The sequence below is a fragment of the Dermacentor variabilis genome, chromosome 2 (assembly GCF_050947875.1).
Source record: "Dermacentor variabilis isolate Ectoservices chromosome 2, ASM5094787v1, whole genome shotgun sequence".
Lineage (NCBI taxonomy): Eukaryota > Metazoa > Arthropoda > Arachnida > Ixodida > Ixodidae > Dermacentor > Dermacentor variabilis.
The window spans coordinates 198,682,187-198,707,176 of record NC_134569.1 but is presented as its reverse complement, the minus strand read 5'-3'; the positions used below and the strand labels follow the sequence as shown (position 1 = coordinate 198,707,176).

Here is a 24,990-nt window from a genome sequence, read left to right as displayed (position 1 = left end):
TCAATTTATACCAATTCATGTATGGCTCAAGCACAAAAATACAAGCCAACAGGACTGGTAGAAGGAAACACATGCACATGAAACTAAAAGTTATTACTGATACCCTGTCACATTTCTGTGGTTCAGGAGGCAAAAGCGTCCACCTATTTGCATACACAAGTTTGGTCAAAACTCAAGTATAATTTAGCCACAAATGGTTCCATCTGTGTTTTTGCTAATTCCATCGGCTTTTCATGCATGAACAGCACACAAGTTACCTATACAGATGGCTTTCATTAATTTAGACCTCACGGCGCTATCTGTGTTTTCGCTAATCCATTTGCCTTTTCATGCATGAAGAGCACACAAGTTGCACTTTCATTACGTATTTCCATATCTGTTAAATCAAGCTTTTACTCATGTTGATCCTGCTTAACAGTTCCAATTGGCCCTGGACCTGTAGACACTGAAACATAGTCATCATTTTATAGTATTGTACTGCAAAATCTGAACTAATACAAACGAAACAGGATCAGCAAGTTTGTCATGCGAATATGAGCCAATGGTGCAAATATTCCTTGAAAATTACAAAGTATGGATTTCGTAGCACTGCATAAAATGCTGACTGAGCAAACAAACAAAATGTTTCCGGCTCCCAATGCTGGCTCAGCAGGTGCAAATTGACTGCACAGGCACATCATTCTATGATGCGCCTGTCGCCATGCTTCTTGCTAAAATAGCTATCACCTCACTTGTGTGCAGACTCTTAATCGCCTCTACTGCACTATATACTGATTCGCTGTTGTACTGCTGTGCATACAAAAGACGAGGGACAAGGGCTGAGTTAACAAAGCGCTGACTCGCAAGGCAGGGTCTGTTAACTTTGCCCTTGTCCTTCAACTTTTGTGGATGCTCCAGTTCGACATGAATCTTCACACATTCACCCAACTTTCAGTTATATGTAATCACCAGAGAGTAACTCACCCTGCACTGCAGGTATTTTCAAAGGTGCTAAAAGTGCATAAGAGAGCACATCAACCTTCGATGGAAGCTTCAAAGGTACAAAGTGATCTAACTTTAAGATATGAGAGAAATTCCAAAAGCCTGTCCCCTTCCGTAAAAAAATTTAGGACACATATTATGTCTCTTCTTTATCCAAGACAAAGCATTTTTTATAATGCTACCCCATAAATTGCAATCAATATAGGCACAATTTTTCCATTCGTGTAACCACTTGACAAAGGATGCTCAGGAATTATCCTTGTTGAGCTTGGTAGCGCTCAATCATTGTCATTATCACATCTTAGTACAATTTAAAAAGGCATGCTTCATTGTCAAGTACAATAAATATTCTGATGATAGGATGACATCCACATCTGGAACTCCCAGAGGAAGCTTATCACAAATTGCACTCAAACTCCTATCTCTCCCTCCCAGGAACATGCGAAGCAGGCCTTATTTCATGCTGCTATTCAGTGAAGATGGAATACGGGATCAACCTCGGAAATATATGTCATCATATGAGCACGTCTATGAGCATTCACAGGTGTTCTTCAGTAGCCTTTGCATACCTGCCAATCCGAGGACCTCGAAATTCGGGAGATTCGACAAGCGGGCCAGAAATTGTGGACTAAAAGGAAAGCTTTTTTTTTTTTTTCAGGTCACAGCAATGTTGGAAAAAACTCTCAATCGCTGCCAGCAAAGTTATTGGACATGATGGTGATTGTAATGTGACAGGAGATGGTGTGTGCGCATTGTGTATAATTAAGTAACACGTACCATCACCACATAACACTCCTGTACTATGGCAAAGCTGACTTAAAGGAATCAGTCATTAGGCAATGCATATTTGACATTTGCTACATGCGTGCTCCTCAATGCATGTTTCGATGTTTCAATATGAAGTGAAATGAGTTAGTCCTACACTCACTGCGCACAAAGTACTTGGATTTAAATCTGACTTTGGCTAGTTACTTTGCGCATAAGGCCAACAATGTGGTTGTGGCTGCATGATGCATTTTTTCATTATTGTTTTATGACTATTTCATTAATTTTTTTTATTTGCAGTGGGCTAGGGCAGCTTTTCGGGAGATTTACGGCTGTGTCCGTACAAATGGAAGAATTGCTTGGAATTCGGGAGTCTCTCGGACAAATTGGGAGAGTTGGCCAATATTCCTTTGCATTTTGAGTAGTGCTTCAAGCAACTTGGGTATTTGTTTATGGGATCATTACGTGTGCATAGGCCCTATCTGGAACCAAGCAAAGAACTTACATGTAATGAAAAGTGCTCAAAAGACATGGACAAGTGAGAAAATGGCACAAGTGGTGAGCATTGTAGCATTCTGCACTGTTTTCAATATGTATGACCTAACCAAGTAGCCCAAGTCAACACCTTACCGCACTTCTGATCAGTTCTCATGGCTGATTCTTGATTGGTTGATAACCCACAGTAACACAGGGACTATGAGAGACATTGTAATGAAAGGCGCTACATTAATGTTGACCACATGGGGTTCTTCAACATGCACCCAGAGCTCTGTGCATGAGTCTTTGCATGCTGCCTCCCCTGGAATGCAACCAATGCACCCAGGAATAGATCCTGTGCATTTCTGCCTACCAATAGAACACTACAGCAATTTAACCATTGCAGTAAGTATCCAGGTGCTTTTTCAACAAAGTGACCTCACTCAAAGTTGCAAATGAAGGTACCGATTGATGTAGCAGTTTCATTAACTTATTTTTACATTCACTGACAAAATGTGCTGTTAGTCGTGTAAGCCTTACAAAATGCTATTTTAGGTCTTGATCTGCACAATATTGTGGGTCTTATCAAGCTTGCTCACAGCATATATAATGTTTGCAAGATATCGAAAGAAAGTGTTGCTTGACAAAGTTTAACAAAAGAGCACCATCTCTTGTGCCCTCTATAAAATTATGTTTAACTGAGGCATATGCTGTTGAGAATAAAATAAAGTAAGATTGTTTATTTTATTTTAATTTTTTTAATGAACGTTCGTGAATGAAGTAAACTTAACATGAAGGCACGATGGTGCGTGTACATTGTCTCTTGTGATGCATGTCTTGTGAAGTATCTCTGCGATAGGAGGCGGATATATAGTACAGAACATTCGCTGATCGAGTTATGATGCAAGGTTGCTCCCACTATATTGATGTGGGGCACTGAAATGCATCTCAGACGACGCGTGAAAGTATTGGTGAGACTGATAGACCAAGAGTAAGACGACCGCGGCTGCAGAAAAGAAAGTCCCTGCGCCAGCTCCGAAACATTTTTTTTCTTTTTCGACTCAGCCCGTTAGCGAGTGCACGATACTTTTTTGTTGCGTGGCTGCTTCTGGCACGTTCAGCAAACCGCGCGCAAGTGCATGTAGCGGTCGGCAGCGCTCTACGCCCCAAGGGGCGTCATCGTCTCCAGTTTCACGGTGCAGCGCGCGCCAGGAGAGTGAGAGATCCACACCCTCGAGTGTGGCCTCGACAGCGCGATCTCAAGTAAGCACTCAAGCGTTCATCTCTCTTGCATGGTCAACAAGCATAACTATGCAAAACAACTCGATCGGCGAAAGGCCGGCACGCGCTTCGCGGGACGAACTTCAGAACGCCCGCGGCCACCTTTCGCGGCGGTGGTCTTTACGGAACGGAAGTCCAGAAATCCCCAAGACGTTCGACGTTCCGACGGTAAATCGCTCGACGCAGCACATCTTTGCGATCCTGCAACCCGAAAGTACCGGCCCTTCCATACAATTCGCTCGCGATGTTCACAAAAACCGGTTCCGTCGACTTGCAATGAGGCCAAGGAAATAGATCGGTGGTTACCTTGCGCGCTGCTCGTTCTCTGCCATCGATGATCCATCAGCGTTGGTAACAACAGCCATGCCATGCTCTTCGCACAACTACCATGCAGACGAACCGGACGAACCATGCGAACGAACCGAACATACACACGCACACTGATACCGCCGCTGGTGTGACGCCAGGTGACGCCAGAGATGCACTTTCTGAATTTCGCTTCAACGTCAAAAGGCTGTTTCTGGTCTTCACGAATGAAGGTTAAATTACTCTAAATATATTTTCATGGCGTGAAAGACCACCGAAAGTGGGCTAGTTTCGATAAGTCACGCTTTTCGCGCCAACCCTGTCCAGCATCCAATTTTATGCTAACGACGCTGTAGAAAAAAAATGGGAAGAAACGGGCCGCGGGAGAATTGAACACAGAAAATGCTGTAGTAAACGGTAAACTAGAATATGGACGATATTCTAGTTCACTATACGCTGTATGAGTTGTCATTTATTACGCTCCGGTTCTTTCCTAGTGTTCACCTTTTCTTTTTTCTTTTCTGCTTCAGTCGTTGTGGCCCTTTCCCCCTGCGGGTATGCAACCGCGGGACCGCGGCTGTCGCCGCGTTCCTGTCGCTCTCTCTTCTGTTCTTTTTTTTTGTTGTTGTTGTTGTTGTTGTTGTTTATAGCACCAAAAACGAAATTGACGATAAGCTGAGCTGTGTTAGGACCGTGCAGTCCCTTCATTGCCTACATGCAAGTTACGTTACTTTCTTTTCTTTTTTCTTTTTTTTTTCGCTATCGAGCTATGTTCATATTATTTTCGCCATCTCCAACCGGCCTGGCCTGTTCGTACAAATTGTTTTAATGTAAGAATGGACTCCTCGCCATGGTGTTTCCTAAAGGGTTGACAGCGCACACAAACGGGGACAGAGTGAATAATAAACAGTACACAGCGCTAAACTACTACTGATGCCTTATTGAAAGGAGCAACACCTATATATAGGCTGAAACAGGCAATGGAAGTTCTAACAAAGGCAAACATAAAAAATAAATAAAAAGAAATAGAACACTCATCATATCGCGCTCTACCCTTTACATAGCGTCATCCGGATAGTCAATTTCCCGTTTTGAGATCTCGAGCGCGTCATACGCAGTCTTTAACACGACATCTTTAACACGACTGATTTCATGTGCTTCGATCAGTTCACGTGTCAGCTCGATCGTCCTCCTCTTTATTAGTTACTGTACACTCCCCGCAGACGGGTCGCAAGGACGACTTCTACAGTGTATAATGATAGGTGGCCCGATGTGACAGCCTTTCGAACCAGATTCTTGTGCTCCCTGGCCTGTTGTTCACACACACGCGCTAAGCATCTGAAGGCATATTAGCTTGCCCGCAATAAATTCATAACGGCGTTCTATGTTACTTGATGCATGCGTCCGTGGCATAATGTTTTCACTATTGGGCTTCAGTGCTGGAGGTCCTGTGTTCGAATCCTGCCATTAGACAATTTTAATAATGTTTACTTCGTTATTTATTATGCATGCACTTCGTTGAAACTGACGAGTTTACAAAGTCACGAAGCCGTTTGAAACCAGAAGGATGAAGCTAGGCAAATTCATAGGGTACTTCCCATAATTGCCATGCTGGCTGAACCGCCCCCGTTGCAACTGTATGAAACTCTACGACTGGCACCACCTGGCCAACCAAATTTTACTTGCATATATAGCACCCGACATGTACGTCTCATAATGAAGTGGTGGATGTTGGGTATGTCAATGAAGGAGAATTACCATACTAGTGTGTTCATGCACGAGTATGCTTCTCGAAAGGAGTTTCGAGTATATCTGTCATATCACAAGGTTAGGGCCCATCTAGGCTTCGTTTTTTCCTTTCTGTTTTTCAGGTTAGTCCAATTCAGAGACCAATTGTGTTAAAAGAAAAAACTGTACTTGTTCGATTTTTCTAATGGGTGTCCCAAAATGCAATTGGAAGTATCCATTTCGTTTCAATTCAAAATTTCCAACTGGTTCGAGCAATTTTTTATATTCTTTTTTTACAGGGAGAAGGCTGTCACTAATTCAGCCACGCCTGTCCAAATGAAACTTATACAACTCTTCCAGACTAACACATGACCCAAATCTAAGTACGGTTCAGCATTTTTTAGTTATCAGCCCAGAACAGAAAAGCAAGCTGTTTTACTCCACCTGCACGACACTTACCTGAAGGACTCGGGCGAGCGCTGCTGCAAGTCGAGCATTGCTGATGAAAGTGCGTGCCGCAAGTTGTATCTTGCTGGTCAAGAATAATGGCACTCTATAGGTAGTGCTCCGTATGCTTGTTAAATTAACATGCCTAGTTAGAGTGCAAAAATTCTTTCTCTTTGCTGTACGTAGGTTCCCATTACCATCAATTTTCAGGCTTTAATAAATATGTACCCTGTAGGGTGATTTGGACCTGGGTTCCCCAGTACAATAGCCTGATACTATATCCAGTAAGTCACAGACACATAATGAGTGAATATATTCGTCAACCTTACCACTTTCCTTCTCCAGCGGCAGCTATAGAGTTGAGATGATTGGTGCGTGTGAATTGATATACAATCTGGTATGCCCATCTTGCTCAGAGCAACAGCAAGTACTGTTGACGGCTTCAGTGCTCTGCCTGCAGCAGTTTGGTCCTGATGCACTTACTCGCAGAATCACAAAGTACCTATGAAGGAAGCCTTTAAAAAAAATATAATTTGCATGCAATTGTGTCAGTAACACCTTTACATATCTCTGGTATCGCCTTCACGTTTTATTTCTGCAATGAATTTGCTTTCAAGCTCTACTTTTACTTTCCAAGTCTACAGTAATGTCCCTTATGCAGCCTTAGTAAAATTCTATCCCATTCTATTTGAGTTAAAGTGGCTACGACTTTCCCACGAAACTAGGCAGCCATAAGAAGCAACAAGCTGGTTATTAGATGTGGCACTGTTGATGCCCGTTATTTTTGGATGCACACAAACAAGAAAGAGGCAATATATTTCAAGTGAATGTGCAAAGATTTGCATCACTCTGCATCGACTAGACAAATCAAAGCACACAGTAATATCCTTTCACACAGGGTTTAATATCACAAACACGTGGTGCTGACATAGCAACAGTTAAATATCGAGTGAGTCACACGAGCTATGCACACGCAACAATCTAGTGTCAAACGGTATAAGTTCCGAGTGTTGTTTAAAACAAATTTTTGACAAAGCCTAATGAAGTGTAAGCAATTTCACTGCTAATATGACAATACAAGGAGTCGTTTTCTTGAATCAGCTCTACTAAGAAAGAATGAAGAAAATAAGACAGACTAGGAAAAAAAAGGGGAGACAGGGCAGCACACCATGGAATACAAACTTGCCCAAACCACAATCCTTGTGAAATAGCTCTCTCAAGATTTTAATATGTTGCTACAAAGACAGTTCAACAGACCTTACGGCAGTGTATAAACACTATGACGAACCTTTTCCTGGCGACTAGTTGCTCACCAATTAGGAGCATGTTTGTATGATGGTGATGCTCAGCATTTCAGCAAAATATTTAACTGGCGAGACATGCAGCATCAGACAATGAGATTACTTAGCCACTTTTTGTAGATAGCACAAACAATAAACGAAGCAAATGGAGGAAACAATGCAAGCCTTTTTTTTTGGCTTCACGCCATCATTTAAAATTCATTCTACCAAACTCATCTAGTTAACCGCATATGCTTTATTCTGAGTATGTATACATTATCTTCACTCTGCAGAAGCCCTTTTACCTATCCACCTTTGTAGTGTGAAAGACGCTGTATGTAAATTAAACTGATCGCATCAGAGTTGTGTACACTATATTTTACATGCCACATGCCAGACATTTTACCATATTTAATCATGTATGGCTCAACCTTGTGTAAAGGCCCGCAAACCTGCTTTGGAGCGCGAAAATTTGGGAAAACGCTTCCCTAAATGTCTAGTGCATACCTGCATGCTGGCTAATTTTGCACAAGCCACTACTAGGTGGCACTAGTTACTGTCCTGTCAATGATGGTATCGTCACCACCACCACATCCAGACGGATAATGCGGCTTACATCCAGTACGTTTCAATGGCATTAGCTGTGCTGCTGCCTGTTGTGCGGCTGCACTGCGCATTTGGGTGTGTTCCACAGCTGATAGGAAAACACCTCACGTCATATGCTGCAACCTTGAAGCTCCAGCTGATTGCATACTACATAAATATGTCAACCGCGTGGCATGCTTCAATGAGTAGCCATAAGCCAATGTCAGGTAAGGCCCACAGCCTGTAAAACATTTGGCAAGGAAAAGTGCAGGCCTTACGAGTAAATAAAGTATATCAAGCGCTATTGGTGACTTGTATCTCTGGTGGCTCATGCCTTCAGTCCCACCGTAACTAAATCAATCGTCATTGACTAGACAATTTCCAGATGTTTGGTCTCTGAACATATGGCAAGGCCACAGTACATGAGCACGGTGACACAGGGTATTTCCTTCACAGGAACAAAATTTAATGTGTAGCATGCAGTGCATAGAAAAAAGAAAAAAAAAAAAAAGAAAATAGGCCTTCTGGAAATTTGTCTGATGGAAACATTTATCGTCAAAACAAACACAAGGAGAGAACCTGCTGCATGATCAGCTTTCTGGTACTGCTGCAACCGAGCATGCATGATCTTTCTTTCAGCACTTCATCTTATTTGTGATACATTTTCCCCATATTAACCAATTTTGCACCACAAATGTAATCGGAAATCTCTCAACATACATGCAACATAGTTTCATCACCATAATGTCCTTTAGAAGTTGTGATTATTGGGCCGTGTATTGACGTATCATGACGCTGCTGCAATTTTACTGAGGAGACTCCATGTGGTGTGCTGTCCTCATCTCGATGCAGGCGAACTCAATGCAAACATCCTGCAGGTTAGTACAGTGGAAATTGGAAACCTCCATCATAAATCTAGCCATTCTGTCTTATTTAATTGACAGTTTAATTAAAGAAGTGGTACATTTCCCTTATGGCATTTTTTGGCTCCATAATCTGTTGGCTTCATGTAACAGTGTCTGTCATTTACAGGCCACCTGTGTAGCACAAACAACACGTTTCACAATAGTGCTAACTGTCATCAACTATGTACAGCAGCTTGTATTTGCATGTCTGCAGCAAGCGCAGGTTGGAGAAATATAGTGATTTGTGGAATTGACTGTGCTTACAACTACCACTTCAAGCAATGACTTAGAGGTGAACGTGATGAACACAACCTGCTGCCACTAAGCTTATTATTAATCAACTACACAGTCAACACTGCTGGCCATTACAGTGTTCAAGTGCACGCAACAGAAACTTCGGCTGCATATTGAACAGTGCAAAAGGCAGAGCATGAGTGAATAAGAAAGGACAATCAATTGCACACACGCAGCATTGAATCGTAACTCCTTAGCAAGTTCCACAGCTTGTTCACTACAAGGTGCTGTGGGTCTCCAGGCACTAAGGGGTCCCAGCCAGAATTCTAACCAGCACAGTTTCCTGAACAGTTGGACCTTGTTGGCCAACTTAGTTTCTACAACTGCTTTTGCTGGCAACAAATAAGCAACAGACATTTCAAGTCAGTGAGAAACAGGGAAAACAATTAATTTGGAGATAAGTGGAATTCATTTTTCTATTGACTAGAACCTTGTTGTCGGAAGTTCAGTATGCCACCACATCGCTTCATCTTCAAAAAAATAATCTTTCTCGCAACTCGGGAATGAAACACACATATTGTACATAGCCATACATCATATAACAAGTCCACTTTACTGGAACACCACCCGCATTGGTGTCCTTGAAGAGTGTAGTAATAAGAAAGAGTCTGAGACATCATCAGTCCAGGTGTTCTCTAGTTACCACAGTCAGAGCCTCCTCTACGGGTTGGAGCCACCTGCTGCGCCCGCTTCGGTTTCAAGCGCGTCCTCCGCATTTGGCGATGCCTTCTGACCCGTCAGGAGACGACCCGCAGGCAGCACTGAGTGAAAAGACCGTCCCTACGATGTGCCAAGTTGTCTTCCACTTGGACAATGTAGTTAATTGTAAGTCATGCGCAGTGACTAGTAGCTGTTTGAAGACTTAGGAAGCGAAATTGTGCTGCTGTTATGTGCCTTCCGTCCAGCCAGCGAGAGTACATACTATACAGCCTGACTGACGTTTCATTGCAATGAGATTTCCATGGGTAATGCACTGAGGTAACGTAAGAAAGAAGAGACAGCCAAGCTCAACAACTCAGCTTGCAACTACTTTGTCACCTTTAGCTCAAGGAGTATTAAGAAAAAAAAGCAGGATCTCATGGCTCGTCAAGGTCAAGTGCACAGATGTCACGTCATCTTGAAGTGGCATGTGCTAAACCATAAAGCGATGAGGATTGAAACAAGAGCACAAATGTATGTTATGGTGCATGTTAGTTCTAACGATTCAAATGCACATCAGAATTTGGCTTCGTCTACGGGCCATCTTAGTCCCAAACAGCAGCGAAAGCATGCCTGATCAAGTTGCCTGGGACCTGCCAGGGAGCGCATCGGTCTCTGGAGAAAAGAAGTCATGCAAGATATGACAAGCTTTTGCTCGAATGAGGCATCTGTAGTGGGAAACAGCTATGCTTGCATTAGGCTGTGTTTCGCATTCAACAACACGCAAACGAAGAAGGTAAGCTCGACATAAGCCTACCTTGAAAAGAAGTGGCGCGAACCTAGAAAGTACAAAATGAACGAGATCGATGGTCAGAAATCATGCTCACTGCCTAAAAAATTTAACTTGGACGGCCCAAGGAGAAACTTAAAGTACACAAATTTATTCAAACTGTTTCAGACTTCAAAAAAAGAAGGCCAGACTACCAGTAATCAACTAATGAAGGAATCCAGCATATATAGGTGAAAATGTTTTCGGCATTCAACATTATTCTGCACTGTGCCAATACATACCATACTCTCAAAGGTTACAAAAACATTAGCTAACCTTATGTGCTTACATCTGCTTCATCTTGCTTCAGATTTTACAAATGTGTTGTCTACAATGAAGACCAAGAAATTCGAGAAACTTACGCGAACAAAGCCTCAGTATTATGAGCATGCACAAAATTTTCTTTAAACATTTTCACCATTCATATACTTTTTTTTGTCTGGTAGCATGTACTTTTGCACTAGACAGTAATGAATAAACTCTCATTGTTCTTTGAACATCTGTGTGAATATTTCTTGCATTTGCAGTTCTTTATTTGGGTCATTCCAAGTTCACTGCAATGGTATGGTATGTATATGATTCTATATATCAGCTTCCCAGGTTCATGCACGCAATTGTGAGTATCTGGAGCCTTTAACCATGCCTCTCATGATGTAAGCTGTGAAAGAATTATGTATTCAATTTACCGTGGGAACACAGAGCCAGTGAAATGAATGGGCGCATCGTGTTCGAAACCTTCCGCCCTTGAGAACGAGCGAGAGGATCAGAAGCTGGCACCTCTGGCAGTCTGTGCGTGAAACGCAGCAGCAGAGGTCTGCCCATTGAAATGTGGCTGACATGACTGGCATTGGAAAGAGTAGTATATAGAAGACTCTAGCATAGTGTTTCTAAAACATTAAATACAGAGAAATGTAGAGGCAGTGGTGTCTGCGTTGTTTGGTTTCTCAAAGTGACATTTCATTCAGTACGGGAACAATGGAAAGTATGCGAGTGTCATAATAATCTGCTTGGCTTGTGCCTTATCCTGTGTGACTATAGCATTCTGCTGCTGAGCATGAGATTGTGGGTTCAGAACCCAACCATGCCGGCAGCATTTCAATAGGGCGAAATGCAAAAAAACTCGTGCAGTACTTAAATTAGGCACATGTTAAAGAACCCTAAGCGGCCAATATTACTCTGGAGCCGTCCACCATGGCAGCTTTGTGCAGCTTTGAGGTGTTAAAGCCAATGAATGAATGAATCAATCAATCAACCAATAAATCGAATCCTCAACCTGTGATAACACTGACTGCATAAACTCGGCGACAAAGCTGCCACCAATTAGGTCAAACTGCTGCACTTCTCACATTCTACGAGAGAGAGATAAAACTTTATTATGTCCTTGATGGGGTCCAGGGTTGGCGGTGGTTGGGAGACTAACCACCAGTCCCCCCCTTCCTCAGACAGCGGCCAGTCCTCGCTTTCTGGCCGCATCCTAGTAAGGTGGTGCCCTTAGTTATTACATGTGTGAAAAATTCACCCCTAAAAATATCGCGAATGATGTCTTAAAGCACTGCAGAGTCGTGAAGCCACAAATTCTCACCAGCAAAATATCAATCATTTGGTTGCACAGTGGAGGTCACTGCTGAGGGTTAGTTCTGCAGCAGTTTTCGTGTGAAGTGGTACATAAAATATGTGCACTCGTGCAAATTTGGTGCAACTTTGTGGCAGTATCATTGGCTACCAAGGCGCGACTAGATCATATTGCAAACCAAGTGGAGGCAAACTCAACTTGCTAAACTTCATAGTTGTGTAAGTGCAAGTCAACAGAGTGTCAGTCCTAATGAATCCTGTATTTCCTGTTATTCTGAAGATAGTTAATTAAAGGGACACTAAAGAGCAACAAGAAAGTAGTTTACACTGATAAAATACTGTTTCAATACTCTCGTTCTGTTAATTCCACTGCACTAGGTTACATATTCGGAGAGAAAAAGGTCAAACTTAAGAACCCCAGCATCGGCACGTCCGTGTGATGTCATGAATTTCAAATTATTTTTTCGTATTTGGTTTATTGTGGCTCAGTAAACGTTCTCAAAACTTGCCATGTTCAGCCTTCGGCTCTTTTAAACAAAATTTAACAGTAAAGGCAAGGTGCGGGTCATATGCGAACTTCACCTTCGTGTCTTTGTGGCACTGTGAAGTCACACCTCAAGACAGAACTGCACATAACCTGCTCCGATTATTCCGGGAGACTTTCGATTATGTCGGGCAATCCCTGCCAAGTCTGAACAGTCTGTCAGCAATTCTACATCGCCTCATACTAGTGTCCATACTTAAGTTCTTTTTTTCGGGCCCTGCATCTGCACCCTCACCTTATAATTGAGTAAATACGGTAGTCCATCTTTATTGATAAAAAAGACTCACTAGGCCCCAAGCAGATGCCATCCAAATCCATAATGTCGGGGCAAGCTGTTGTGGGAAGTTCCAGGCAATGGCTCCACCCACCTTTTACTTTTGTGTTTTAAAGTAAAAGTAGCCTTTTCGGTTCTGTATAAGGTTGAATTGCTAATAAAACTGAATTTGCTTTTCTTTTTAGCATCCCTTTAAGTAACTTCAGTTCCATACATTCCTCTAGAAAGTTGTTATAAAACTCCATGAGAGCTGACTAGTATAGGCACTGTGTATCTTCAGCAAAGTGTCAGAAAGCACAGCTGACAGAAATCCCAACTGACTGGAATTTAGTCTGGGGCATTCAAAACAGGCGATACTCAAGAAAGAATGCAGGGTGCTTGGTGCAACCAGCGCCCTTTTCTGCGGTTTTAAGGAGCTGACTTTGCTGAACTGAATTTTTTTGCGCTAAACAATAGGGTGGCAGTCACTTGCGTGTTTGATTGTGTGTTTATGAGATCAAGGCATAAAAAAGAGACAGTGAAATGATAGTCTCAGCCACAGCACAATTACAAGTCAGAGGTGAATGAAATGAATGCATTCATGGCCCCTTCTCCTGGCACTTTCAGGAGGTTGCAGGCATACCACAATGAACAGATAGTTGCTAACAGATAGTTGCTTTTGTCTGTACGTGCCCTTTGCATGCTTGATGGATAAAGTCTGAGCCAACTTTTCATGTCGTGGAATACACGAGCAGCTAAGAAAACACAGGAGCAGAGGAGACACCGTTTACATATCCCCGATTTTGTCGAAGCCTTGTGAACCCGAATGCCAAGAATAGTAGATGACCAATTCTTCCTAGCAAAGGTGCATTTGTCACAAGCATTTCCACAGCTTTGTTTAGACTTTTGATAACCACTGCTCGCTGGCAAAGGTACGTTAGTATGTTTTGATAACTGTGTGTTGGTCTTGTCCTCTGAAGAGGCAAAGGTGCTCATGATGTCTTTACGTTACAAGCTTCTCCACATGCCGAGCTTCTGCAAGCAGCGATAACCACTGGCAGCGGTGCATTATACTTTCAATTTTGCTGCATGTAAAATCAGTCATGTAGGCAGCAGCCACATATATTTCCTCATTTTCTTTAGTTTAAACAGTCGATTAATGACAGTAAACATTATAAAAATGGCAGCAAAATGCACTGATCATGCTGCGTGCCCTGCCTTTGCCCTTAAAATTGTCTATTTTACATGCACTGTTCAATAAAGCACTCGTAGCACCCATCTGCATGGTGCCTATGGATCTTTCCGACAAGCGCTCCCTGGCCATCACCATGATGCCTCAAGACTGTTGTGAGCCTACGGGAGCACTGGCTAAAAAGCACTAGGAACAGTGGCAATGTGTACTCTTTGTATCAACATGCAAGAATCTCGAGCCCCGGTGAAAAGATGTATACATCGGTGCTGAAATGTGAAAAGCATCCGTCCCAAAATTATGTTGCACACTCAGTGCAGCTTGAGCACGTCCTGATGTCTTGGCACTCACTGATGTGCAGGATTTGCGGTTCACGGCGTAAGTGTGCTTTCTTGTGCATGCCACAGTCTTGGATTCGCAGGTCGTACAATGATGCTTCAAACACTAAACTGGCGATGGATCTTGGTAGTGCCACTGCCAGAGGATGCCCTATGTCAGCAGGCAAGGTCAGCCACTTCTTTGTGAGGGGGTGCTCGGTGCTGGGGCGACTTGAGCTCCTTCATGGCAGCCGAGAGGAGCCGCTGCAGCTCCGGCGGAAGGTCCTCCTCTCCTGCTACACAGTCTTCCCCCTCGTCACGCGAGTTCTCCCTCGAGATCACTGAACGTGGAACATCTGCATGTGGGCAGAGAGTGAGAGAGAGAGACTCAGAAGAAGAGAGTGTTTGCTGACAGGAAAGGCAGAAAGGGCTGCTAAAGCTAGTGTCTTTCATTGTTAGGCTGCAACTACAGGCTATGGGTGAAACACAGCGTGCCTTGTTTCACCACAGCAGTGAACTACTGCACCACAGTTCCATTTCCGCAGATCCTACACATTTTGTTTGGCATCGCTGTAAGGGATGCATACTCCTTATTTATTTCGTACAAAACAGCAAGCAATGCTCACAAAAGTGGTATTGAAATGCATCCACCATGAAATGCAACCCTTGAGAGAAGTTTCAGCATGAATGAGCCAGTGGTTCAGCTAAAAGAGTCATGCATACCTGGCACTTCCATTTACGCAACATTCAGTACAAACTGCATTTACAGGCAAGACGCAGGGTACAACCAACCTTTGTCTGGTGTTGGCTTGGACGCCGATAACTCCACTGCACCAATAGACAACGAGTTGGCATCTTCTAAGTTACTGCTTCCTTTGCTCCTGTTGGTCAGTTTTGCTGGATCTGGAAAGGCAGTGCCACAGCAGTCTAGTTTCACACATTATGTTTCAGCACGCTTCCTTGCTCAGCAGTTATCTTCCCTATTCACTTCTTAGCCATGCCTCCACCTGCAGCATACACATCTCTCAGTTGAGTAGCTCACTCGATGACACTGGAAGCACTAGCTGAAAGGTACAGCTGCTAAGCTTCACAAGCTCCTTCCAGCATGTGTCCTCACTTATTACGACTCACCTCTGTGATGAACATTTGCATCACATGACCAAAAACGACGCCACACGCTTTAAGCTATCACTCAGACAACGCAGGCATTTCGGATGGCTAAGTAACGCCAAAAGCCCTGTGTTTTTCGCAAATGTGACGAATGAATGGGTATGCCGATGTGCGTCGGAGTCTGTACGTGCATTTGTGCTCAGTGCAAAACATTCTTCCTTCTCGCCAAATGTTGGAGAGCAAGCGATATTGAACACTGGCCTGTCTGCGTGTATGCTTCGTGTATTTACAAAGGAACTGCGCATGCTTCAGTTAACAATGCGCTCCTCCTCCTGAGCGAGAGATTTCTCTGGAAACTAAAGAAGGAGAGCGTCCCTCATGAGCCAGAGCTCTCACTTTCCCCTTTTGTTAAGAGCAGATTGCCAAGCTGACCACTCTTTACGCAACGAAATAAATATACATCATGCATCTCACTTTACACCGTCTCGTCTCTGCCTGGGACCTCTGCACTGATCGACGTGGTCAAGCTTCAGGTTGCTGCGCCAGTGCCAACCCTTGGACTCAAAAGCCCCTTGTTACATCGCCTACTTCTCGCAAGGCAGGTAACACTTCTCAGTTGGAAGTCTATTCAACCGAGCACAATACGAGAAGCTCACCTGTGCTCGAGAGCGGCATGTTGACCCTCCAGGTGCCGTCAAACTTGAGCCTGCTCTCTAGCTCTGTCACACGTTTGCCCAGAACCCTACAATGAAAACAGATGAGATGAGACACGAGAGATTACACAAATAAAAAAAAAATGGAGGGGATGGGGCACCAGGTAAAGTGCAGTGTACAAACACCCCCAATAAACGGGCTACTGTGCTTGACATTCAAAGCAGTGGCAACGGAACCTGTGTCACAACTTGTGCTGACAGATGTTTATAATGGTGGGACAACAGAACAACAGAACAAAAAAAGTGCCGTTGCAAGGGCAGTATGTTGTACACCCTTTGATGTTTTCCTGTGCCTCTTTTTTATTTTACAGAAAGTATTGTATAATGGCACGAGAAGAAAGAGAACCGAGGGGCCCAATTTTTATTAATCATATCATAAGAAACCAACAAACACACCAAGGACAACATAAAGGGAATTACTTGTACTTATTATTTGAATTAAAGAAACGATAAATTAATGGAAATGAAAGTGGATGAATAAACAACTTGCGGCATGTGGGATATGAACCTATGTCTTTGCATCGTGCGTGCAATGCTCTTACCTATTGAGCTACTGCGGCACCGTCTTCCTGTACACTTTCTGAGATATTTATGTTTTTACTACTATAACTAACCCTGGGAGTGTTAGACAGTGCCACCACTCACAAACCTTGGTGGCAGACATGGAACATCCTTTCTGCCGCAGACGTCACGAGTACGTGATCAATTCGGGTGACAGCAACTGGTCAATAAACTTGCCAAGATCGATAAACCCACACAGGCTACCTGAAGGCATTAATGTTGCCGGATTCGAGACCCTCGCAATGTAATGTGTAGTAGTCTATCAAAATATACCTATGCTGTGAGGTTTCAGATGAACAGATGCAAAAAAAACTGGAACACGTGGACACTTCTAACAAACATGTGCATAGGTGTCGACCAGCACTGCTGTGGTGCCACATTAACTGGCAGAGAGCAAAAGAGCACTTTTTATATTCTGTTTTTGTCACAAGCTCTGCTCTAAAACCAGAAAATAGGCCAGCCTGATGTGTAAGAGTTATCTAAACATTTCTATAACAACTGTTCACTAATTTCAGTTGTTTGTTGCACTGCCGCAACTTGTTTCAATTGTGTTGTTTTTCACTAATATGGGAGGTGAAGCTGAAACAGATAAGGGATTGTAACAATTGTAACAGAAACATTGAGAAATGTGCTATAGGCCAGATATTGTACAAGCGTTCTCGTATGCATAAAACTGAAGCTTACCAAACATGCAATGTACAGAATTCTAACTAAACTGCCATAAGGAGCTGTTAAAAGCAAAATAATAGGACCCTTGGAAACTTGGGACAGGACAAAATAAATCTATTCTTTTCACCTGACTATACAGGCTACTATACAGCTACTATACAGGCTTTCTGGTCAATACTTGACTACATGGGGAAACTAAAGAAATGTGGGTTTATTGGGAGATATGCACAAGCAAAATTTCTCTTAAGAAAGTGTGTTGTGTTTCAGACCTGCGATTTTCAGGTATGACACTTCCAGCCCACGCCAAATAGCTTGCGGTGGGGGAATCAGATGTGACGAACAAAACCTGCATGTGTACGCACCTTTTGCCAGTGCTATTTTCCCCTGCTATCAAGGACATGGTCAAAATGGCCAGAAAAACCATGGAGACCTTATCAGGGTTCATACGGCACATTTGACCGAATAGTCAAGGACAATTCAAGAATTTCAAGGATTCCAGAGGGCAAAATTCAAGAAAGGGGAAACAAACCTTATTTGTACACATAAACTGAAAAATAGCAAAATCTCCTTCTTAGCTGCAAGACATTGCAGCTAAGCAGCTGCTAAGCTGAACACATGCTTCACTCTCTTCAAGCTGTTTTTTATAGCTCCCCTTTCCCATTGTAATGACATCAACCGCCTCTTGCCGTGATGGCGTTAGTAGTGTCCTAATTCAGCTAAATTAAGATACTCGTAACGTTGAAGCCAAATGCCTGAAGCGTACTTTCTGCAAGGCACTTCTAGAGCCTAGGGCTCGAAAATGGACGCATCTGATGGCTGCAGTGTGAACCAACTGGCAAAACAACATAGACAGTGGTACAGCTTGGTTACTGGGTCTGACTTTGTCTATATCCACAAGGAAAACAGCGATTTAAACAAGCTTGTCCTCGGTGACTGTGAAAATGCTACATTGCAATCGTTTAGCGGCACTCTCAAAAGCAAATGTGTAAGATCGTTTCCCAATGGACAGTGTGCATGGCATAGTAACGAGCTATGCAGAGCTTGTTATTTGGATGTTTGAAAGTCACCCCCAACTGCACTTTTCAAGGTTTTCAAGGAGCAAATTCATTTTCAAGGAGTTTTAAAGACCCCTAATTCTGTTTTTTCCAAATTTCAGGGCTTTCAAAGGTTTCGAGGTGGCGTTCGAACCCTGCATTATTGAATGCCTTCTGCTCAGATTGATGAGACACCATGATGTATCTGTCATGTTACGCAGAAGCAAAAGTACTACCACATAGGGCAGGCATCCACGAGGTAGGTCCTGGAAGCAACATTTTCAGGTTCTACAAGCACCATAATCATTGTGTATATGGGTGCGTCCTCACCTCTCAAGTTCTCTTCACTGCTACAAATAAGACAAAGTTCACAGGCTTGAAGTGGTTAACAGTGGTTAAACAAGAAATGTAGCTGGAGCTAACATTGCAACAAGTCCCTTTGCCAAAACATTGGTTTCAGTGACATTGCTTGTTTAAACATTGTTAATGACTTTACTGCTAAAGTACTAGTACTAATCACCCAGTCCCTCATTTATTAAAGTGTCCTCCATTCTCATCATCATTCCTCTGCGATAAGTCTGCAAACTATGATACAAATGAGAAACCATGAATGGAGTCACAGCTTATTAAGCCCTTTTCTTTTCACATCCATAAAGGGCAGGTATTTTTTAGGCACCTTTCATTGTTACTTACAGCAGCTCTACTGCAAATGCTTCCAACATGATATACAGGCCTCTGCCCTTCCTTTGACTGTGGCCTTCCTATCATGGCTCGTCTCACAGTCGTTTCTTGCTCCATTACGCCTTTTCCTGCCTTCTGTTTCACCATCATTTATCCCCCTTTCCTCCCCTCCCCCCACTGGTGTTGCCCATTCTTTTTTTCCTGATAAACTTCACGACACACATGAATAAGTGGAGATGTGGGTTCTAAAAAATTTTCGTGAAGGCTGGCAATGTTCCTCCAAAGGTGAAACGAATTACTAATTGAAGATGAATGCGTCAAGAGCATAGCCTCAGTAAGCTCACTTGTTGGCCTTGCGTTGGTGGCTGAGCGCCAGGGTGCGGTCGTTGAGTGCCTCCAGCAGGAGGGCCACCAGACTACGCAGGTCGGCCCCCGCTGTGCTCAGGTCCAGACAGCTGTCCTGCAGCAGCTGCTGCACTGCATGCAGAGATGGGGGAGGGGCTCAATGTGCGAGGCAGTTTAGTGAACGAGAACAGAAAAAGAAAAGAAAGCACTACACTCTTAAATACTGCACAACCTTTAGAGCATAATTTTGCAACATCCATGTTGCAGGTTCCCTTTCCTTCCCTCTTACTACTCCCTCAAACTAATGAAAGTCAGTGTGCTGTCACATCGAAGAAAGAAATAATAAATAAATGTAAGGACAGGTCTGCGCCATGGCTTGCTAGTGGTAGTGAAAGAGGCAGGAAAGTGATACAGTACTTTAGTAAGTACCCCCCAAGTTTGTAACACCACAATGAATGTCTGCAAGAGCAACAAAATTGCATGGCAGTGTTTGGCTGCTGCTGTAGGAACTACACAGCCATTGCATGAAGATGGATGTTGCGGTGAACAGCACCACCAGTGATGGGGAAATTATGTTAGTGGAATGTGAAGCAGACGACACCCTGGAAGATAAGTTCCGGGTGCATGACGCAATTGCGCCTTCTGCCACCATTTTAACAGCGTACATTTCGTAAGGAAAACTTTCTTTAACTACCATTCACACAACTGATTGCATGCTTTACGAGATGAAAGTGTACAAATAAAGCATTGAATGTAGTGTCAACAAAAAGTTCAGAGCACAATCTAGAGTCTGAATAAAACATAATTTATGTATATAATTCAGACATGCAGTGCCCTCTCTTGATGGCTACAGTGATAACAACGTGCGACCATCTTGCCAGTTTCAACAGATTCAAGGCTTAACATATTACAATCATGTCAGAGTTGTATTTGGCTCTGATCTTGCATAGTATGTATGTCCTGACATACAAATTCTGAACATGTTTCTTGTGTCATCAAATGCAAGGCAGCTCTGCTATGCAATGACAGGGCAGCAGTCATAGCCTGTTATCTCGCTGATTTTCCTGACAGCCTTGGACATTTGTTGCTCACTGGCAAAGGTACATTTGCGAATTTTCATTGTACTTTTCAGACTTACACTCAAAAAGCTCGCACTTTCAAGCTTATTTACTTGTTTACACACAGCATGTGTTTGGATGCAAAAATATCCAGCAAAACAATGTCAAACATTTTAATTGAGAACACCCTACAGTATGGCTGTGGGACAGCCACAGCAGAAGCAAGCGAAGGAACTCACTCTGTTTGCTGGAAATCCCTGCCAGGACTGCTGTACTTGCACGGCCACGGTTCTTCTCTGCCAGGCTCTGTTGATTCAGGAAATGCAAAATCTTAAAATTAGGGGTGTGCGTATCCTCAAATATGCAATTTCAAATTTAATAGTGAACGAATGTCTAGTATTTGATTTCTCGAATATGCGATTTTTCAAATTGTCAGCATATTCGGTGAGTGACCCGGCCATGATCTGTGAATTGATGCTCACAACGTTCCCACAGCACACAACTTCTATAGGTACAAAGTTCGCCAACGTCGACCGGATGAAATAAACAAGAGCGACATGTATGGAAAGCACAGAAGCATGTGCAAAGATTAGGCTGATTAGCCACGGGAAGGCAAGCAGATCTGCACAGTTCGGAGATTTCCGCTCACATGCGAACACACAAACTTGGCACATCTGCTCGCGATAGTTATGAGTTCATACAGAATCAACGCAGATCTATTCACAGTGGCACGACCCTCAGAAAGCCAACAAACCACCTCACCAATGAAAGGAAGTGTACAGATTGACCGTTGTTCATCACAGCTATACTTGCACAGCACCGTATACAGTGGCCCATCATTCAGAGCGTCGTTCATAGGCGCACAAGGGTCTCCTTTCATAGCTTCAAGCAACCCGTCACAAGAATAGCTTTGAATTTGCATAGTGGACTCAGAAATGTCCCAAAATGTCCCTTCATTAGTGCACTGACCCTTGGCTGCAGGCGCATTTACAGGAACGGCAGATGAATGCAACTGGATAAAAAGGAGGGGAAGGGAGGGCGCGGAGGCATCACGCGAACTTGCCATGTGCCTCCTGATTTTAGACCTCTCACATTGCTATGAAGACAATAAATGTACACTTGCGGTTAAGCCTGTCCAGCCCTGCCCGTGGCCCCACCCTGATATGCCACAAGTACGGAATTGTCAGCCCCAACAAGAGTGTCTTGGTGCGATGGTGGTTCTTGCCGATTCCATAAAGTCAGCTTCGCCGCAATAAAGCCCTCTTATGCTGAGAAGCAAACGCAACATACTGCGGTGAAGCATATACGAGTGGAAAAGAACCTCTGTCACGGAACATAGTATGTGTCTCATAATCATATCTGCATGCATGCACCATCTCCAATCACAGTACAACCATCGGGACATCTTATGGCTGTACTGGGAGCCATTCAGGGATATTTCTACTACATTGCTGTGACAATTTGGGCCTTTCTCACTGTTAAGTTTTCCCTGCTGTTACAATTTTTTCCACAGTCTCTTGAAATATGTATTATTGGAGTTCTGCAGTAGTCGTTTTTGTAGGAAACAATATGCTTCCACCCACCTTGAACTTGTTGAGTGAGGCTGTGAGTAAGGACTTCTCCTCCTGGACAAGCTGCAGTCGCTCGTGCATGTACCTGGGATAGAAAGCAGGGAACAGCTGCTGCCTCAAAAATTCAGCTTGGACTATACTGTTTGCTCATTTAATTCCAGGGGTGTTTCAAAATGTGAAGATTTCTAAGCAAACTGGAGTGATAATGGCATATTCGACTGGTTGTTTCAGAGCAGCCTGGCAGTGCCGTAAGAGTAAAAAAATTCACCGACGATTACGGTACTTCGTAATGCGAAATTTGAGCGTAGCTCTATACATTTTATCATTTCGCATGTCAATATTTTGTATTATGATTATATAGGTACATGGTTTACATTAGGAAGAGAACGCTGTGAGTAGCGTAGTTGGCATGGACAATCTGTCTCGTGTGGCACATTGCACACGGAGCAACATGTGGAGCAAACGCCTTGCTAATTGGGAGATCACGAGCGGCAGCGCATGGGTGACACGTGGCTGCAATTCACAGCAGCCGCCACAGACAGACTTCCACTCATGCAGACAGACGATGCGCGCTACTCTGGCGCAATATCATAGCCATCGTCGCCACAGACCCTGCCTTGCATGGCAGTACTTTTTTTTTTCTCACGCTATCGTTCCACCAACTACAAAAGCAGCTCTTCGTCATGGGGAAATCGTGCCATCAGTATCAGCAGCAACAACACCCAAGGAAGCATCACGTTGAGCCTTACTTGTAGCCGCTTGCCATCGCCCCTTGCAGGCACAGTGATCCCCGTCACACATGCTGGTACCGCAGACTGACCTCAGCAGCCGACGTGGCGGATGAGGGTAGCCCTCCCCACTTCACCTGGCCCCCCCCTCGGAAGCACAGATGAGATTGCCCAAGCGTCTGCGGATGCCATGGCCGCCTACACTCGGCGCGTGTGCAGGCCGTCTCCGCTACAGCCCATCGTACCTGAGCAGCGCTGACCCAAACAGGGCTGCTTTCCCTAGAGGCAAAATGCCACCAGTCTGACTGGAAACGCTGCTAACGCAGCCGAAACGACGCACCACACGAAAAAATAATGGCGCCGCGGCGCCGGCCTGAGCTGCGTCGAAGGAAGAGCAGCTAGCGTCATCTAGCGGCAACGCAACTAACTTTGCTTTCCAGTGGAATGTTTTGAATTTATTTTCAAAAATTTTGCCCTCCAAAGTGGCGGAGTGGCCCTTACACGAGGGTGGCCCTTACACAAGTATATATGGTATTATGGTATTCTGTAAACCTATACTTAATTCTCTCTATCAAGTTCATGTGAATTGCTCCATCACAGAGGGAGAAGAAAGACAAACTTAAGTTCTGTCTCAAATTATCAGTTGTATGGTCATCTGCGCAGTGCGGAGTGCAGGCATCCTGCACTGTGCCGGGGGCCTCAGAGTCATGCACTGCTGAGCACTGCCATCTTTAACCCTTTAATGATGAGAAATATAAATAGCCAAAAGAAATGTTTATGTTCTATATGTGCAAAATACATTGAGAATAACTATAATCAAAGAAAGGGAAAAATATTTTTCGGAAACTTTTCTGGCAATCGGAGAAAAACACTAGGCAGAAAACTGGAAGTAGTTTTCACCCCAAGCCATCTTTGGCTTCCTTTAGAATTTATTACTATTATAGCAGGCCTTTTACGTGCCAAAACCGTGATTCGGTATTGAGGTTACACTGCACTCGGGGACTTCAGTTTAATTCTAACCACCTCTTCAACATGCACCCCGTGCCTGGCACAGAGGCATTTTTGCAGTTTGAAATTTGTACTGTCAGCTCTTGTCAGATGTGAACCCTAGGTGTACACTTCATTCGCTTTACACATTGTGTGTCGTACCACTGCAGCCAGAGTTCTTGCATTGGTCTGCCTCCTCTGACCATGTTTTCAAAAGAGAGCGAGTCGCATGCCAAAGTTCTGCCTCATCATGTGTTCCTGCTCTAAATCAACTGGTGACACTTGCTGCCTGTAATTCAGTATTGTCAGAAGACATTTAGGCAGAAACTTCGTACACAATACCAAAACTTGACAAGAAAAAAAAATACTGTTACTGTATGTTGCCTGTAGACAGCACTTGTGAATAACTTGTTAATGGGTACTGACACAAAAATTTTATCCAATTTTTCTTACATCAGATAGTTGTCAACCCTATAACTATAGCATCGTGGCAGAATTCCTTGAATGTGCAAAAATCACCAACTATATCCTCTTTTAAAGCGAAGCTTTCTTTGCCTTTTCTCCCAACTTTGCAGGGAGCTTCTGCTGTGGTGGTCTGACTCAAGTGTGCTGCTGGGTTTTTTGCAACACCACCAGATGGCGCTCGCACCCTGGCTGCCGCCGCAGCAGCATTTCACAGTTTTTGCTGCGTATGGCATGTTGCTGTGCTAGCTTTCCTATGCGAGAAAAATGCAGGTGATGGGCTGTGGAGGTCGCGTGCTGGGCTGTGATAGTGTAAACATTACAATCGTCCATAGCCTGAAGAGAGAGCTTAGAGCTAGCGCCTCAACAGTGTGCTAGCCACGCATGCAAAAGAAGCACGTAAATACATGCCAGCAGAATGGCTCCAAAGCGTGCACTCAGCGTCAAGGACATGCAGGCCCAATAGAAGCATTGCACGGAATAGGAGAGTCTTCGCTGCACAAGGTAACAGTGCAGACCATAAATGTATGTATACAATATATACATACAATTATAAAGTTAAATGGATCACTTACAGTCCCATAATTCCATTAAAGTTTAACACTTCTGCCACGATGCGATGTGCCATGTGAGGCAATGATAATGCTCAACCCTCTCAGAGATTATGAACAATGATGCA

General features: G+C 43.7%; 2 protein-coding genes and 1 long non-coding RNA gene across 5 annotated transcripts in view; 1 reads left to right on the top strand and 2 right to left on the bottom strand.

Annotated features, from left to right (window-relative positions):
* Positions 1–3,987, bottom strand: part of LOC142573029 (growth hormone-regulated TBC protein 1-like) — a 44,954-nt gene extending 40,967 nt beyond the window's left edge. The window contains exon 1 of the mRNA XM_075682525.1: positions 3,811–3,987. Within this exon, the coding sequence (XP_075538640.1) occupies positions 3,811–3,869 (59 nt within the window). The 5' untranslated portion in view covers positions 3,870–3,987. The remainder of the gene's footprint in view (positions 1–3,810) is intronic.
* LOC142573033 (uncharacterized) lies at positions 2,898–24,490 on the top strand. The gene is made up of 3 exons (XR_012826195.1): positions 2,898–3,486; positions 18,602–18,738; positions 24,425–24,490. It is a non-coding gene; the product is annotated as an uncharacterized LOC142573033 (long non-coding RNA).
* LOC142573028 (coiled-coil domain-containing protein 149) overlaps positions 6,869–24,990 on the bottom strand; it is a 47,873-nt gene continuing 29,751 nt past the window's right edge. For all 3 annotated transcript variants that reach the window (XM_075682522.1, XM_075682524.1, XM_075682523.1), the window contains 6 exons: positions 22,147–22,219; positions 20,803–20,869; positions 19,505–19,637; positions 16,159–16,244; positions 15,185–15,295; positions 6,869–14,748 (listed from right to left, as the gene is read on the bottom strand). In XM_075682522.1, the coding sequence (XP_075538637.1) occupies positions 14,570–14,748; positions 15,185–15,295; positions 16,159–16,244; positions 19,505–19,637; positions 20,803–20,869; positions 22,147–22,219 (649 nt within the window). In that variant the 3' untranslated portion in view covers positions 6,869–14,569. The remainder of the gene's footprint in view (positions 14,749–15,184; positions 15,296–16,158; positions 16,245–19,504; positions 19,638–20,802; positions 20,870–22,146; positions 22,220–24,990) is intronic.